The sequence below is a fragment of the Merops nubicus genome, unplaced genomic scaffold (genome assembly GCF_000691845.1).
Source record: "Merops nubicus isolate BGI_N331 unplaced genomic scaffold, ASM69184v1 scaffold8021, whole genome shotgun sequence".
Classification (NCBI taxonomy): Eukaryota; Metazoa; Chordata; class Aves; order Coraciiformes; family Meropidae; genus Merops; species Merops nubicus.
Window position 1 is genome coordinate 34,935 of NW_008586161.1, and position 16,662 is coordinate 51,596.

General features: G+C 37.6%; 1 protein-coding gene across 1 annotated transcript in view; it reads right to left on the bottom strand.

Annotated features, from left to right (window-relative positions):
- SFSWAP (splicing factor, suppressor of white-apricot family) overlaps positions 1–16,633 on the bottom strand; it is a 48,717-nt gene extending 32,084 nt beyond the window's left edge. Inside the window, 11 exon segments of the mRNA XM_008948555.1 lie at positions 617–710; positions 1,078–1,209; positions 1,542–1,779; positions 4,246–4,381; positions 5,145–5,260; positions 5,710–5,935; positions 9,896–9,981; positions 13,021–13,158; positions 13,691–13,860; positions 16,273–16,464; positions 16,466–16,633. Coding sequence (XP_008946803.1) covers positions 617–710; positions 1,078–1,209; positions 1,542–1,779; positions 4,246–4,381; positions 5,145–5,260; positions 5,710–5,935; positions 9,896–9,981; positions 13,021–13,158; positions 13,691–13,860; positions 16,273–16,464; positions 16,466–16,515 — 1,578 coding nt within the window. The 5' untranslated portion in view covers positions 16,516–16,633.
- Positions 16,634–16,662: the final 29 nt, after the last annotated feature.

The window sequence follows — 16,662 nt, forward strand, 5'->3', positions numbered from 1 at the left end:
TGAGAATAGTTAAAAAAAAAAAAAGATGTCAAGTCTGAGTATCATCTTCTAATAACATGTACTAGAAGAAGCAAAGCAAGCAGGAAACTGCCGAGTTTTTGAAGCTTCAGTATTGTTTCAGTCAATCATAACAGGACTCTTCTTTAACAAAACCTCCCTCAGAAAAAAGCCTGTCAGAAAAGCAGTCTAGCTACTCTTCTACAAAGAACCAGGAGGCATATGAGAAAGCACAGCTGTTGAAAAGCTATACCTCACCTTTCTGACAACAGAACATGAATCCAAATCCTACAAAGCTCTAAACCCCCACAAAGCATATATTCCCTTGTACAGAAAGCCAAAAGATTTTTGGGTTGCCATTTTATTTCACAACCACACTCAGTGGCTGCTTACGCTAAAAAGAACGAACTAAATATCACAGCACCTCACATAGCCTTACTTAAATGCCATATAAAGTTAAAAGGAACAAGAAAAAAAAGGGATTAACAACCTTTGCTGAACAATTTCTCCATAATTCAGTGTTCCATTTTTAAAATGTCTCACCATAACACACCAGATAACCAAGTCCTTTTCTCACTGAAACTGCGTTTTTAATATATCTGCATACAAACACACATACCTGACAGTTGTCACTGCTCTCTTTCTGAAGGAAGAACTGTTTTTTAAATTCATAATAAGCATTATACTGGTGCCATGGTTGCAGGAACTCAAATCTGTTGAAAGAAAACTGAGTATGTGAAGATGCACATGAACATAGTGAATACCACCCATCCTTTACAATCTAATTCTCCCTAGCAAAAGGAATGGTGTTTGATGGCTGGAAGCACTGTAATGTATGCCTAAAATTGCAGAGGATACACATTCAGAGCTTTCTTTCTAGAGATGTTTTTGTTAGTTTGATGGTTTTGAGGATTTTGACAATAATGCTTTGGCATTACCTTTAAGTAGGTCCCTGAATTTCAATAACAAATCAAAAAAATCATAGTACTGTTCTTCTTGAGATCCACATGTCCTGGTAGTATATTTACAAATTAAACCCCCAGCTTTTAAAATAGAAGTTAAAATAACCTTTTCTCTTACCTGAGATCATTCTTGGCACGAACACTGGTTTCAAATTTTATCCCATTCCGAGCAACATACTCAGCTAGTTTATCAATAACAGGCTGGATATCTGGGGGTGGAGGTATAATGGCAACCACTGGAGCAATTGTGCTGAAAACATCAAAAGTACATCGTTTTTATAAATAGAACACAAATATCTTCCAGACTCCTGCTTTAACAAAAAAGCCATTACACAGAGGTTTGCTCTCTGGGTTCTCTATGCAGTTAAAATAACTTTATTTTCCATCATGCAAAAACTTGATAGTAGCTGAGGAAGAATAACCACATACAGTATCAAAGACCAAAGTAGAGGTAATCAAAGCTGTATAAACATGGGCCAGAGTTACTGAGAAATCACCAGTAACAGAACCCTTACTAAATACTCCACACTGGAGTGCAGGAAAGACAGCCCACCAACCAACAGGCAAACCTGTACGTGGTACCTTGTAGATGTTGTGGTAGAGGTCAACCCACTGGTGCTCTCAGTTGTGTCTGGGGGAGGGGGAGGTGTAGTCCCAGGGGGTGGAGGTACTGTTGCTACCCCTGTAGTGCTTGACACAGTCACCCCTGCAGGCAATGCGTTGTAGTAGGTGGCAACGTCTATTCCTGGAGGTGGAGGCGCGAGGCAGTAGGTCCCATCAGGCAGCATGTAGTAGCTGTAGTACATGGCTGCCACAGTTGCTATGAAAAGGCATATTTAAGAACAGTATTCCAATTAGAAGAAAATCACACAATTAAAAAAAAAAAAATCATCAGTGCAACACATTGAGAATCCAGATTCACACAACACACTAAGAAATGGTATCTAATTTCTTGTGTTATAAACATGTATTCCCGCCCCCCCAAAAAAACCCCAAACCATAATAATAACAAAAAAATCCACCAAAAGGAAAAAAAGAATGCTCATAGTAACACACTCAGTATGAGTAAGAAATATGTAGCTTAAGGGACAGAATCAGGATGTACTGAAGATCAGTTAGAAGTCAAATAGGTATGAAAAAAAGAAGTGAACCAGGGAAGGCCTATTAGAAAATCATTTTTCCTAATCTAATCCACCTTTGGCAGTGTAACTCAGGTAAAACTATGGATAAATTAAGGAGGAAGTGTGCATATATTCAAAATTAACATCAAGAAATTAAACCACTAGCATCACACTTTCTCTCTCCATATATATGCATGTATTAAACTACTATATTGTTACATATAGATGCACACCTACTAAACGAAACCTCAAAAAGTAGACAAGTTTTCTTATTTAACACCAGTACAAAGAACAATAGATTTGAGCAAGTTTTCCCCACTAGAGGCTTCTCCATTTCTACATATTTCTGGAGAGTGCAAAGGCTTATGGCTTGCTGGTTTCTTTAAAGACAATAGTTTATAATGCTTTAATTACCTTAACACTTTTATATGGTAGTTACTTTTTCTAAGTCTAAAGATTTTCTGCAGAAAGATGTATGAACAGAAAGTATTCAGGTAAAATATTTCAAAGTATTTACAGCAGCAGTTTGTGTTTCTGGAGGCAAAGTTTAATCAGTGCATTAAATTATAATGAATTATCCTCCTGAAAGTTTCATAAACATTCCTCTGTGGCAGTATTTACTTTCTTCAAAGAATAAGTTATGTATAATGAGAGCAGAATGAAGATCTGCTAAGTTTTAAAAGCAGGGAGAGAAGTAGCAAACTTAACTTGTGTTGCTACTAAGGTAGAATCTCCTAGTTTGCATCATATACATTCATAGCCAAGCCTGACATGAAAGTTATCGGAAAATTGACATGCATTATTCCACCCAGCTTGAAGTAACACTACTCATTACCTACAAACTTATAATGTTACAAAACACTACTGTAGAGAAGGCTGCAATTTAAGTTTTCTTTTCTCAGTAGTGTCAAGTCCCATAAATGAAAGGCTAAGCTTCATTTCTATATTCGTGGAATCAAGGACTTAGAGAATTCTGAAATTTGAAAAGAATTGGAGACAAAAAAAAACAATTAAGTTTTATTTAATCTTTTTGAGTATCAGAATCTACAAAATCTGCAGGAGCTTTCTACAGGGCCTGCATCAAGCAGCTTCAAAGACAATGGAAATGAGACACATCCAGAGAAGTTAAGCTTGTGTTGCTAAAAATTTCATAACAAAGCTGATTCTTAGAAGAGTTTACAGACAGGACATTATTTACATTTATTTGAAACAGTTCAAGAAAAACCTAAGATTAAAGATTTAATAATAAGGAGATAGGAGTAAGCCTTCATATTTCAGTATCAGGCATGGAAAAACAAGCTGAGCACACAACTTTCCACACTGCTGACTTGGAATTTAAATATATCATTACTTTTGTAGTTCTTTTGAGAAAAAAAGTAAAATAAAGTATCTACTCCTTTATCAAAGAATGATCTCTGTAATTACAGAACTTAAAAGTTAGTACTCCCTTTTCAGGTATTGTAACAAGAAATATAATTTAAAAGATGAGTTTTTAACTTTGAGTCTTGCATAATCCTCAATTTTATTTTCTACACGTAACACTGCACAGTGTACAGAATAAAAGGCAAAATAGTGAAAAATTAGAGGAACTGACTGCATAATAGAAGACTTATTTACTGTAAAACTACTTCCAGCTTTAGGACAGAATATTATACTAAAACCCAGTTTTCTCACTTCAGTGGGATCCTTCGATTTACATGAATTTACTTTTGCAGTTTTCTTAGTGTGAAACATTCCAGCAAAACTGTTCAAAGTGGATTTACCACCTGCATTTTGCTTAATATAATAAGTTTTTTTTTTTTATGGGAATCTAATTACTTTCTAGGGTAGTTTTATATTCAACAGTGAAGGCATTAATTAGACTTCCTTAATAGAAATTGATGAAGTTACCAAATAACATTAAGGATACCATGCTAACCCTACTCAGACTGGAGACTGCCCACCCTTCCCCACCCCACTTCTGTGTTTTTGTTTATTTTTTTCTAAGCAGCTAACAATTCAACAGCTACTCAGTGAAGAATGCATCTTCAAGGATTCAGGAGGTTGAAAAAGAATAAATATCCATTAGGAACAACGAAGTATGAAACTAACATATTTTCTTCCCAGCAGCATCCACATGCCATTCATCAGCCACATCACTAGCTGCCTAATCACAACACACTTACAATCAGAAGAATATTCTGCTTGTGACGTCTGTACAGCTGCCCCATCTGTTGACTGTGGTGTAGATGAGCTGTTATCTGATTGTGCTTTGCGCACCAGTGCTGCGAGTGGATGATCAGGGTCTACCACCTTCAAAGGCTGAAGAAAAAGTTTGAGATAAGAAAAAAAAAAGAGATTAAAATTTGAAATATGTATTTAAAGCACGATAGCATCAACCTGATTTAGAAAGCAAATTTATCTGTGGTAATAGACATCAATAATATTGTCCAAACACTGAAGTTACTGGTTTTATAGCTCTCACATTCAGAATCAACTTCTTGAAAACTAGTGAAAAACAAAACGAAAGCTACTTTCATGTGAACAGAAATCCATGATATTAAAAAAAAAAAAAAGTGGCTATTATTTGTTTACTGTCAAGGCTGGGCTAAGACACTGAACCTGACTTGTCTAAATATCAGGCAGCACCACTGCCATTGCTCTGAAAGCCTCAAATGTGTACAGCCATCTGTCATTTCCCTTGCTCCACTCTGTTCAATGCAGGAAACAAAAATATCTAACACATCCAGGAAAATCTACATTTAATGAGTAGTACATTCTGCCAAAATGTTATTTGCTGCAACTATTACTTTATGCCAACATTTTATCTACTAAAATCTAGAAGGCATTAAATATCTTAATCTGTTCAGCTTCTATACAGGTTCTGTGGAATAAATCCTTGAGTGATGCCCTCAATATCAGAGTGCATCAAAAATAGAAATGTAATTCCTTACAAATGGAAAAATGAAAGGAGGAAAAAAATAATCTTTGCTAACAAAAGATCTTAACACCTACATATTAGAATTTCTGTGCCCACGTATCAATGTTTTACAAGGTAGAACGTAATTCTAATAGGGATAAGTACCTTCATAAGCTCTTCAAGCCTACTGCATTTTTTAGATGCAAAGAGACTTGGATGCAGATAATTTCCATCATCATCGTCGTCATCATCATCTTCTTCCTCAGATTTGACTTTTGAGTCTAAATAAAAGCAATGTTTGAATTTTATCTGGGTTTGCTATGGATTTGTCTCGGGAGAGAAAGATGGTACAGGACAAACATGCACTCTTAAAAAACAACTGTTTTCATGAATCTCTTATTCAAAGAAAACAGATACAAGATAATCCTAGCCATAAATAAAACAAAATGCACAGAGAAACTTTCTGTTGAGCTAGAGCTACACAAGCATTTCTAAAAGCTCCAAGATCATAGTAACTCTTATATCTGAAAGTTTCCCAGAACAATCTTCTCTCTTAAAAATCTCCTCCAATTTAAGCAGAATTTTGAATCACCACATCAATCTCAGCTGCAGGGTAAGAGCACCGCCATTGCAAGGCACCAAGAAGATATGGCTACGACACCAGAACAGAGCAGTGGATGTCTCAGGGACTCACACTCTGGAGCCATGGATTTGAGAAGCAGGCACTTACGTTTCTTCTCGTCCGCTTTGTTCTCCGAGGGCGCAGCGTACCGCCCCTCCTTCATGGCCTTCTGGATGAACTTGTAGTAAGGATTGAGGTAGTGATCGAATCTCAGGAAGTCAAACTGGGAGTTCCGTGCTTGCTTGGCTTTCAGCATGATCTCAAACTGTGCTCCCTGCTTGCAGACAAAGTTTGCGGTTCGCTCTATAATCGCGTGCATTTTTGCTGTTGGTGGCTGTGGGAATAAAAGAACATATATTTATATTCTCATAAACAGCCTGTAAAGGGTTTTAGAACTCCAGAGGGAATTAGAAAGCGCAATAGTTTGCTGCCCCTCTTCTCAGCTTTCTCTAGAAACTCAGTTACAACTAGTGAAAGGTATCAAACACTAAAAAAAATCACCAGTCCCCATCTTCCCTAGCTGCTCATTCACTTCCTTTTGCAAGATCCTCTCCTTCCACCAGCATGACTATTTTTGCCACTGCACACCAAACCGATGATGGGAACAAATCCTGCTTGAGTATGATGTAGCCAAAAAAAATCTTTTAAGCCACTTCTGCTGGCACAAGACAAGTAGACAGATGTGTTTCTTGACACGGTGGTGCCAAGTTAAAGTGGCCCTACCTTCCAGTTCCTCAAGATGCTCTGAAGACTCAACATTTGGTCTTCCCCCCAACAGCAGTCCTTCATTCTGTAATCACTGAATGTGCAAATACTGCTCCCTAACTAGAATGCCTTGTTAGTATGCACTTGCTAGGAAGGAACATGTTGCATCTTAAGACCAACAAAAGAATGTGCTGTCACATTCCCATAAAGAGTCATTGAACACTTCAGCAATGAAAGAAAAATGAAAATTAATAAAGTTAAGCAGCATTTACATTCCTGAAATCCAATCAAAGGAGCACTGCCATGTCAAAACCAAGAAGTTAAAAGAACAAGAATATAGTTAAAGAGTGAGTGAACTTCATCATTCACTGTCTTTAATTTCATACTCGGATAGCTCTGTTTTGTCTTGTGCTCAATAAACTGTAGAAACACATACTTTGTGTGCCTACAAAGGCTGAAGTGAATCATTAATGATTCATTTTAGCTTTGCATTTTTATTGGTCTAGATACAGACATACATTGTAAATCTCAGAAAAATCTTTTTTTCAGAAGATGAGAAGCACACAAGGCAAGTGGTGCTCTGTTGAGGGAAAAAGTCTGAATGGGATCAAGCAGCGTATTTTTGGAAATTATTTTCAGCCAACTGGATGCTTTAGAACAACAATATGGCAAATAATTAGTTGTTTAAAGTTTTATTTGTCCCTTTAAAACACTGCTGAAGACTGTTTTAATTAGAGGCAATGAGGTTCTCAGCAAACTGGTAACGTTTTGTGGATTGTCAGTTTCACTATTTAATCATACATCAAGTTACACTTAAGGCAGAGAGATTCAGAAACAAAGCTACAAATAGGCAAGGAAGCTCAAAAAAGATTATACTCAAAGTTACTATCTGGTCTGAATTTTAAACTGATACCACTTTATAGTATCAGTTACTATATATAACTCTGGTACAGCTCTGAAAAACAGACACTATGAGTATTAATATGCTTTTACTTGACTTCTAAGATTACTAAACAGCACTGATCTACAAAAGTTTAGAAACTTCACAAAATGAAAAACAGTAAATGGCAAACAGAGATGCAGATAGTATAGAAATATTCTAGTTTACTATTACATTTAATAAAAACATTAAACATTTACACTGAGAACTGTTAGAACTTCTGAAAGTAAGTTTACTTGCCAGAGCAGAGAAAAAACCCTTCTGAAAAATATTCCAAATGCCCCAAGTGCTATCATATAGTCAGATATTCTGTTCCAATCTTTAATTAGTACTGTAATTAAAAGCTTTACATGAGTCTCCCCCACTACAAGTTAAGGAACTGTCCCCCAATCTGCAGTAAGCCTGCTAAGTCTTTTGTTGCCTCTCAACATTCTCATCTGGAGAAAACAAAGCAATTTTCAATCTCTCCTCATAAGTTCAACTGACAACTTCCTTTTATGGCCCCCTTCCATGGTGTCCACATGCTTCTTAATATGCAATTTTAATTTATGTCAACAGTTTTAAGCAGTGGAAGACCTCCTGCATCCTTGCATTTAAAGTTCCAGAATCACACATTACTGCTGCAGCTGGTGTTGTCATAAGCTGAACATTCAACAGCTCTCTACAGCCTCTGGATGTTTTTTTCAGTAGTGTTCATTTAACATCTGCTTTTTGGATTGCTCTGTATTACAGCAACTATTTCATACCTGTCCTTACTGAACTGCACTTTGCAGGCTGTGAACAAAGTCTGCAAGTTGGCAAGCCGATTCTCAAATTTTACACTATTTCCAAGCAGCAGTTTCCCCCTCAAAATGATTCAACATTTACAAGTATCCTCCCCTCACCATGACCATCAACAAGTGCCATGTCTTTTAATTAGCAGAAAACTCAGAAGAGACCTAGAACAGCCCTCTGTCATTTATACTAACGAGTAACGTATCTGTACACTGTTTCTAGTCAGTTGAGGATCAACATCATGGCAATGGAATTTTTGATTTATTTCCCTTCTATTTTCTTTTTTAAATAGGAACTGGGTAGAGTGAAAAGTAATTTTTCAACATGCCTGTGAAAGCCCATCAATAATTTACCAGGCTTCCATCCTTCACAGCAATTCAATTAAGAAATACAGAATAAATACTTTTTAGACTAAAACTGAATGGTTTGACTAGAACAATAACAAATAAAAGCTTATTAAAAAAAAAAAAATTCCCACAATCCAAGGTCAAATACACATTGTTTTCAGTCTGTCTAGACATTTTGGGTTGTTCTTTTTAAAATCAACCCCCAAAACGTCCACATATGCTTTCTGTTTATTCAAAAACACATTTAGAGTTCAATAGTTGACTGAGAAATTACTTCCATAAGCCCCACGCCACATTCTGCAACTTCCATGTAAAAATATAGCTTAAGTTTCAGAATAAAATTCAAGCAAAGCAGCTATCTAAACCAGCAAATATTCCTTCACAGCAGTTACTTTTTGGAAGCAGCATCCAAATACTAAATAAGCATCTCCTCACTGAGAACCCAATGTTCTTATTCTAAGACTGAAGTATAAGTCATAACTTAAAGGCAGCAGCGTATAAAAATCTTCCCTGAATTCAGAAGTAGGTCTGTAAACACTTCACTAAATAAATGTGTAAGATTGTAAAGAAAAGCAGAGGAAGCAAAATTAGAGTCTCTAGTGTTGCAGATTTGTTATATAGCTCTTATTGCATATAAAAACCCGACAGGATAAAAGTTCCAATTAAAAGTTAATGAAGTAAAAAAACCCACTATTATACAAATACCTTGTGTTCACTATTATTCTAACAGAAAGCTTTGAATCTTTACTGGCCAAGGTTCTCAAGCTGAGAAGGCAACGCAAATACAAATTAACACTTTTGTGATGATGTATTGGAGAAAGAAAATCATCTCAATTCCCAGCATCTTTTTTGAAACTTGAGATAAATTGAAAATCCTCATGGTTACAACTGTAAACAAGCAGGCAACTCTTCAGCTTCCTTCAGTAAAACTACACAAGCTGTTAAGTTTACACCTTGCTGTGTAGCAAACTCTGGTAACATCATGTGAAGAAAGGAACTTACATATTCTAATGCTCTTATGTTATTTCAGAATTTGCTAGAAATAAACTATTGCTTTTCTCCTTGAACGGGAGAGCCAAACACAGCCCTTAGATTTGATCACTTCCTACTCCGTTCAGACTGGGACTCAGTTACAAAGAATCCAGAAAATAAAACCTTGAACAGAAGCCATCTTTTGGTTTAATGGTCCATTGCATTTGGAATGTCAACCTTGACATCTCCATAAGCTTCCATTCCAAGAAACTGCCTTTTTTTCTGCATTATCTAAAATAATACCAGAAGTGATACTAAATGCACTTAGCAGAAGCACTGCAATAATTTCAGCGTGAAAAACAAGATTCAAGAGAAGTGACAGAACTCAAGAATTCAAGAAAACATTTGAAATTAAGCTGTTATTCTATAATAATTTTAAATGGATCACACTAAAGTTAATGAATGGAAAGAAAACAGAACAAACCAAACCAAAAAAGCACCACAGACTCCTTGAAAACTGACATAAATGGAGGCTGCATTAAATGTACAGACATACCAGTTCCACATCAGAAGGTACGTTCAGTCCTGGAGGGGCAACAAAAGGTTCTTCATTTTCTTCTACATTTTCTGTCTGAACTGTTTCTAAAACAAATGACAGAATACAACATTATACGATAAAACATGTCCAAGTACTCAAATGTTCACAAAAAATTACTGAAGTATATCTAAAAGGATATGCAATTAAGGAATTTATCAAATAAAATCACAACCAGCATCTGTGGTGAAGACATTTAAATATGGTTCTTCTCCCTGGTGCTATGTGTAGTTTAAGAGTGCATAAATTATGTCTTAATAGAGGGATTAGGAAGAATAAAATCCTATAAACCTCAGCCCTGACTAGAGTGCTGAAGACAAACAAGTGTCAAATCAAACTGAAGAACATTCATTTTCCAAGAAAATCCACAAAAAATTAAGAATCATTTTCAATGCACTGAGTGAATCCTTTCCTAACAGCGATTCAAATATTACAGGTATTCAGTGTCTCTAACCCATCCACCTCGTCCATCTGAATGAATTCCCTGTTAACGAACCATTTCAACCTATGCAAACAAACCTAAGTATTCTCATCAGCTTCTTAACCCTAACAAAACTTGTACAGGAGTGCAATAGGGAGGCTGAAATCCACTTTCATCACCTACAGAGATAAAGGAGTAGCTGCCTTAATAATTAATTAAAATAAATAATGACACCATCTAAAGCTGGTATGGTTCCTTTTACATTGTTTAACATATGATAAATCTCTTAAATATTTGGATATGAACTAATCATCTAGAATAGTTATAAAGGCCAATTGGTATTATAGCCTTATTTGGTGTAACAGAAGCGTTCCTCTGAAAACACTTTGCTTCACTGATTTTTGTAATTGAAGTAGAAAGTTTACTTTTTAAAGTAACTTTTAGTACCATCAATTCTACCAACTTTAAAACAAAATGTATTCCAGTTTTATCCTAACAAATTAGACAGCACAACTGCATGAAAACCTGGCTATGGGATCTATGGACACAGCAGCAGAGCCTACATGCATGAGATGTCACAGCAACTGCTGCATAAAGCTCTTACCCGTGGCAAGACAGAGTTAACTTTTTCACTGCTGTCTAGCAGGTAGGGTTTTTTTTCTAAAATGGACTCAAACAGTTTAACTCCACAAAGGCACACACAAATTTTAGTATCAAAGAAAGGAGGAAGAAGCAGCAGACAAAGCAGAACAGGATTGTTTCAAAGCAGCCCCAGCTAACACTTGAAGTGTTCACAGAACTAGAGCTTGTAATTCACATTACTGTCACCTGCATCTTTCAATACTGGATGTTACTCTGCTGTGGGTTATAAAAAATGAATGTTAACCATTTATAGTCCTGTGTTGCTGGAAATTGTTACCATATAACAACCTATTAAAAGTCTGTACAGTTCAACTACAGCAAAACATACATTTCTACCTCACATCTGCTCAAAGTACTTATTCCTCTCCAAGTACTATCAAAGTGTTACTAGAAAATGCTCCTTTGTTATCCATCATTACAAAAAGTTTTCTAGAAGATAAAGAGCTTGTTAGGAAAGCTCACAACTGAGCCAGTGTCCCAATGACCTGCTATGAGAATCCCTATTTCTTGTCAGTAACACTGACAATTCACACATTGCACTGCAAGGTTTCATAATAGTTTAACACCAAACTTCTGCAATGCATCAAATATTAATTAACTAAATATTAACTCGTTGGAAGACTGGGTAGATGTATCTCTCCTTCCCAATCACTAAGCTGTCACATTCTAGCATTATTCCTAAAAATGTGACTTCATTAAGGTTGAAATACATTATTCTAGATATCTCATCATTCTAGGCAAGAACACAATGCAGAGCAACCCAGACACAAGTCGAACTCGTGACAGCTCTGTTACCAAATGAAACCTGAATTTTTACTTCTCCTTATACACTGGATCAAAGGTAGATTCTGTAACGTTATGGCACACTTTCACTAGGTTTTGCAAAGGCCACCTACAATACAGACATGCTGTGGGGTTCAGGTTTCCTTTTGAGTGACCAGAAGAGAAAGGGCATTCACCTTTTAACTTCTATGCAGTAAAATAAGATGTGGAACCCAAACTACAAACATGTTCTTCTCTACCACCTCCAGTTTTTCAGTAGGCTTATCCCTATATATACACACAGATCCACACATAAAAAACACCCCTGGCACCAAACACTACAAATATGTAAAGAGAACTTTACATCATTTACACTTTATGTAAATTCCGTTATGGAATCTACGAGACAAAAGGAAATAAAACAGATTAAATAAACCCCAGAAGAGACAATGCAATTCAGCATCAGTGCTCAAGAGCACAGGAGAAACCCCTGGTAGCATGCAACAAGCAGCATGGACGTTGCCCTGATGCAACCTCTCTCACACAGCAGCAAGAACCACGAAACAAGCTTTAGCACCTAAAACGTTCCTGCATCGTAGCACATAGCTTGTAAAAACAGCACATCTCAAACCACGGTAACCCCCTAACATGTAGTTAGACAGCCCAACTGTTAAACAATCCTAAATTCACTAAGACACTTCAACAAAGCTTGAAAGCTTCCTCAAGACTTCATGTTAAAAATGCAAAGTTATTGTAATTAAAGATAGGAACATGGGAACCTGAATTCTGCACTTTTTATGATTACACAGAAGGGCACTCTGTGTTGAAGACAGACTTGTTTATAATTAAGATGACAAAATCTAAACTGGGAAAAAAAACCAAACATATATTCTCATTAATTACTATTCTGCCTAGGCTGTAATGATCTTTTCCTTCTTGACCAAAAAAGTGTTAACAGATAGCCATGTGGTGAATCACTATTTTTTTTCTGAGTAAGAACCTGCAAGACAGCAGAATTACATTTCCTATCCTGACTAATGTAGTATTGACTGTGGCATAGCAGGAAAACATTTAAGCCTATCAAGGGGAAAATCTGAAAAAACTCAGCTGCACATTTCCATGAAGACTTTGCTGAAATGCTTTGAGATTTTTTTTTTTTACTTGCATTTTAATAAAATGTTCTCAATGCTCAGCTGCAAGTGAGAGACACACAGAGGTGCTACGTTCTCCTCAATTAACCCTTGCTATTTTCACCCCTTACCTTTTTGTTTTGCAGGCTGATGCTCCTCCTCTTCAGTGGGTTCTGAAGGGTCATAATAATCACTGCCATAATGGAATCCCACTGCATTATAAGTACCATCCTCTGCCAGTGCTTCACTCAGTCTTTTATATTCCTCCTCTTGAATAAAGATGCAATTAGCAACCATTAGAACATATTTAAAAGTTGATTTCTTTTAAGAAAAAAGTAGTAATATATTCTTACTTTATTTTTTTTAAATGAGAAGTTTTCACCTAATCATTTACATTTTCATTAAAAACTGATCAGAAAAACACAGCACATACATGTGCTGACCATTTATTTCTTCCTGAAGAAGTAAAGGCTGCGGGTTAAAACACTCTAATGTAATCCTGCATAAGACAGCATAGAATTTCACTCATAAAACACTAAAAATGAAGCAGAATGTGTTTATTTTGAGTTTTTTTGGGTCTGAAATCCCAGTCTGGCCTCAGAATCTGGGCAATTTCTGTGTGGCTCTATATTTAAGCTATCCTGAGGTCCTCTCACATACGCAAAGACTCCCGTTTTTCGAATCCACTGGGTACTGTCAAGATAACATCAGAAAAAGAGAGTATAAAATTAGGAGTAAATTTGATTTCATAATTATTTATTTAAACATGTGCTAAACTGAGGAAATTTCCTTGAGCAATACCTTGCCTCGCCTCCTCCTCAAGCAAGTCCGTATGCAAGGCTAAATACCTCTCTTCATCACAGAGGGCTTCTATTCTAGCCTCCTCTTCAGACAACTGATAATCTCTGTTCCACGTGGAATATTCAGCATCATATTCAGAGAGGTCATGTAGGTGACCACGCCCATCGTACCTGCAAGACGAAAGAGTTGGTCAATGCAAAAAACTTAGGGCTTGGGTTTATGTGACTATTTAAATACTTACCCCTTAAAAATGAAAAAAAAAAAAAAAAGGTATTTATACGTTAAAGCATATTTCCTTTTAGAAGTTACATTTAATTTTGCTAATCATTTGTCACCAACTATCGAAAATTTAATAGTCTAAATTCCTCTCAAAGAAACTAATAAATTATTACAATTAAAGGCAAAGGTATCCATTAATAGTTAAAAGTGGGATCCATTTCCTTAACAGCTCTTACCGTACGTGCTTCAACCAACCAATCAATGGCACTTGCAAAATACGTTTTTCTGGAAAGTCAAATAGCTTACATTCACACAAACCCGAATCCATAAATACCTATCCGTAAGAACCAAACGGCCGAAATTTCCTCGCTTCTTTCTGCTAGTCCCGAACTCTCAGCAGAGATCTTCACCATAGAAACTTGCGTCCATTGGAGGTAAAATCATGGCTAGGCTCGGCCCCTAGCCATTTGGCTGAGGAAATAAGTTCTGGGTTATGTGATAGAGAGACACACATACATAGGAACAGTCACATATACATGCAATTTAAGGAGGTTCACCGTGAAAACGGCAAAGATCAATGGCGTACAGTTCCTTTCTACTAGGCAGAAAGAGTTTCATTTGCAGGAGAAGCACTGCATTGGGATAATGTTTATGCATCAGTGAGAGAAACTGATTGAAAAGTAAAGTGACAGAAAACTCCACTCCGCTGAGGTGTCTTCCCACACACAACTCTTGACTTGTGCCAACTCGCTAGACCAAAAACAAAGAAAGTAAATACTCTTATAGCAAAAAGTTAATGAAACACGTAGGTCTGGTTAACCAAGCTCTGTCCACAGGCAAACTTCAACCCATGTCTTGTCACAGCAATAGGCTTCTCTCAAAATGGTGAAAATGAAGACTTCCTGCTGCTGGAGACAGAATGAACCTAAGCTTCTAAAGGAGTCTGTAAGATTAGTCATTGCAAGCTCCCTTTCCTTACAACTGTATGTTAGTGAGAGTTTCCAGTATTACATGTACCTATATGCACATACTGAGCTTTGTTCCCAACGATTTCTCTAAGAGCTGTAAATTGGGTTACTGTTGCACAGGACCATAAAAATGGCCTCTAGCCACTAATGAAATCTGTCACAAAAGTGATCTGGATCAGAAGTGTGCGTTACAGCACTTCTATCCTCATGTAAGTAAAAAACTAAACATAGCTACAACCATTTATGATTGTTTTTATGTGTCTCTGCCTTTATTTCAACTTAACAAATTAATTTAATCATTAAAGCATAAACCCCAAAGTAGTGCAAGGGCATTTTTTTTTCTCCAGTCTTATGGATGGAAATGGAAAGACATTCCTTAGTGATCTTTCTTTCCAAGCCAAATCCACTTGTTAAATCAAAACAAGAAAAATCATGTATAAGCACAAAAGCAATGATGAAATTGAGGGAACAAACATCTGCAGTATGTCATGTGATCCTTCTCAAACCAAAATCCATCTTTCCCACTAAGGTTTTCAGGGTCAGCCACAACTCTTATCAAACTGTGCTTTCAGTGCTGCACTCAAATATACCCAACCTGACCACCTATTTTACCTCTCTCCAGAAAACATTCAGAAAACTCATTCTGAGTGAAATCAATTCTAAGTTCCGCCCTGCACTGCTGAAACAACTTAGAGACCACAAGAAACAGCAAAGCAGATTCTATTGCTTTCTCTGGTCATGAACCTACTGCCAAACAATCAAAACAAGCCACCCCTGACGTAAGATTTGAGCAGCAAGCACCCAAAACCAAAGTCTAATACAGTGAATCATGGCACAAGGCAAAAGTAATTAGGCCAAGAACTACTTTTGGGGTACACCACCAAGAGCCTGTAGTCAGATTACATAAGAAATAAGAAAATCTCATTTGTTCTAAGGTGAACAAATCCACTCCCCACACTGCACCTTTCTCGCTAAGAGAACATACAAACTGGCTAATAAATACTCCCCTATAATAAGGCTCCCTTGGTTTCCAAGTGAGAAAAGATGATGCTTGTGGTTTGCACTGAAAAGGAACAGATCATTCCCAGTCTCCACTCCACCCTGTAAACCCTACCTGTCAGAAGGAGGGGAACCTCCCAACACTGCCAGAGCGGGGAACACCAAGGTCCCGCTGCCGGGGGGACGGCCCTGCAGCGTTACAAAAGCAGCACTCAAAGCACTCTACCAGGAAGAGCTGCCCTCCAACTCTGCCAGCGAAGAAGATCCCCGCACGTCTGCCGGAGTGAGCCCTTTGTTCAACCCCCGCCCTCACTTGCCCACAGCATAAGGGGAGGAAGAGAAAGAGGCTATAACAGGAGGTCTCGCAGCAGAGTCTGGGGGTTGTGTTACACCGACCTATCGATCATGATCTTGGGGTCTCCCATCCAAGGAATAAGGTGTCGCCCCTGCTCCTGGTACTGAGCCTTCTCATCATCTCGAAACAGCTTGCAGGCATAGCCGAACACCAGCAGCTCCACACGGCTATTCCCACCTCCTCCTCCTCCTCCTCCACCTCCTCCGGGGGGCCCGGGGACGGCTAAAAAAAGTCGTGTCTGCTTCTTCTGCCGTTCGTCGAGAACCCCCGACCCCTCCGTACATCACCAGGGGATGCGGCGAGGAGGAGGAAACTCGCAGCAACAACGACTGTCCGAGAAGCGAGTCCCCCAGAAGGCCGGGCCCGCACTAAACTCCCCACCTCCAGAGCACCACAGTCGCCATCGCCCGAAACAAAATGGCGATGCTTCC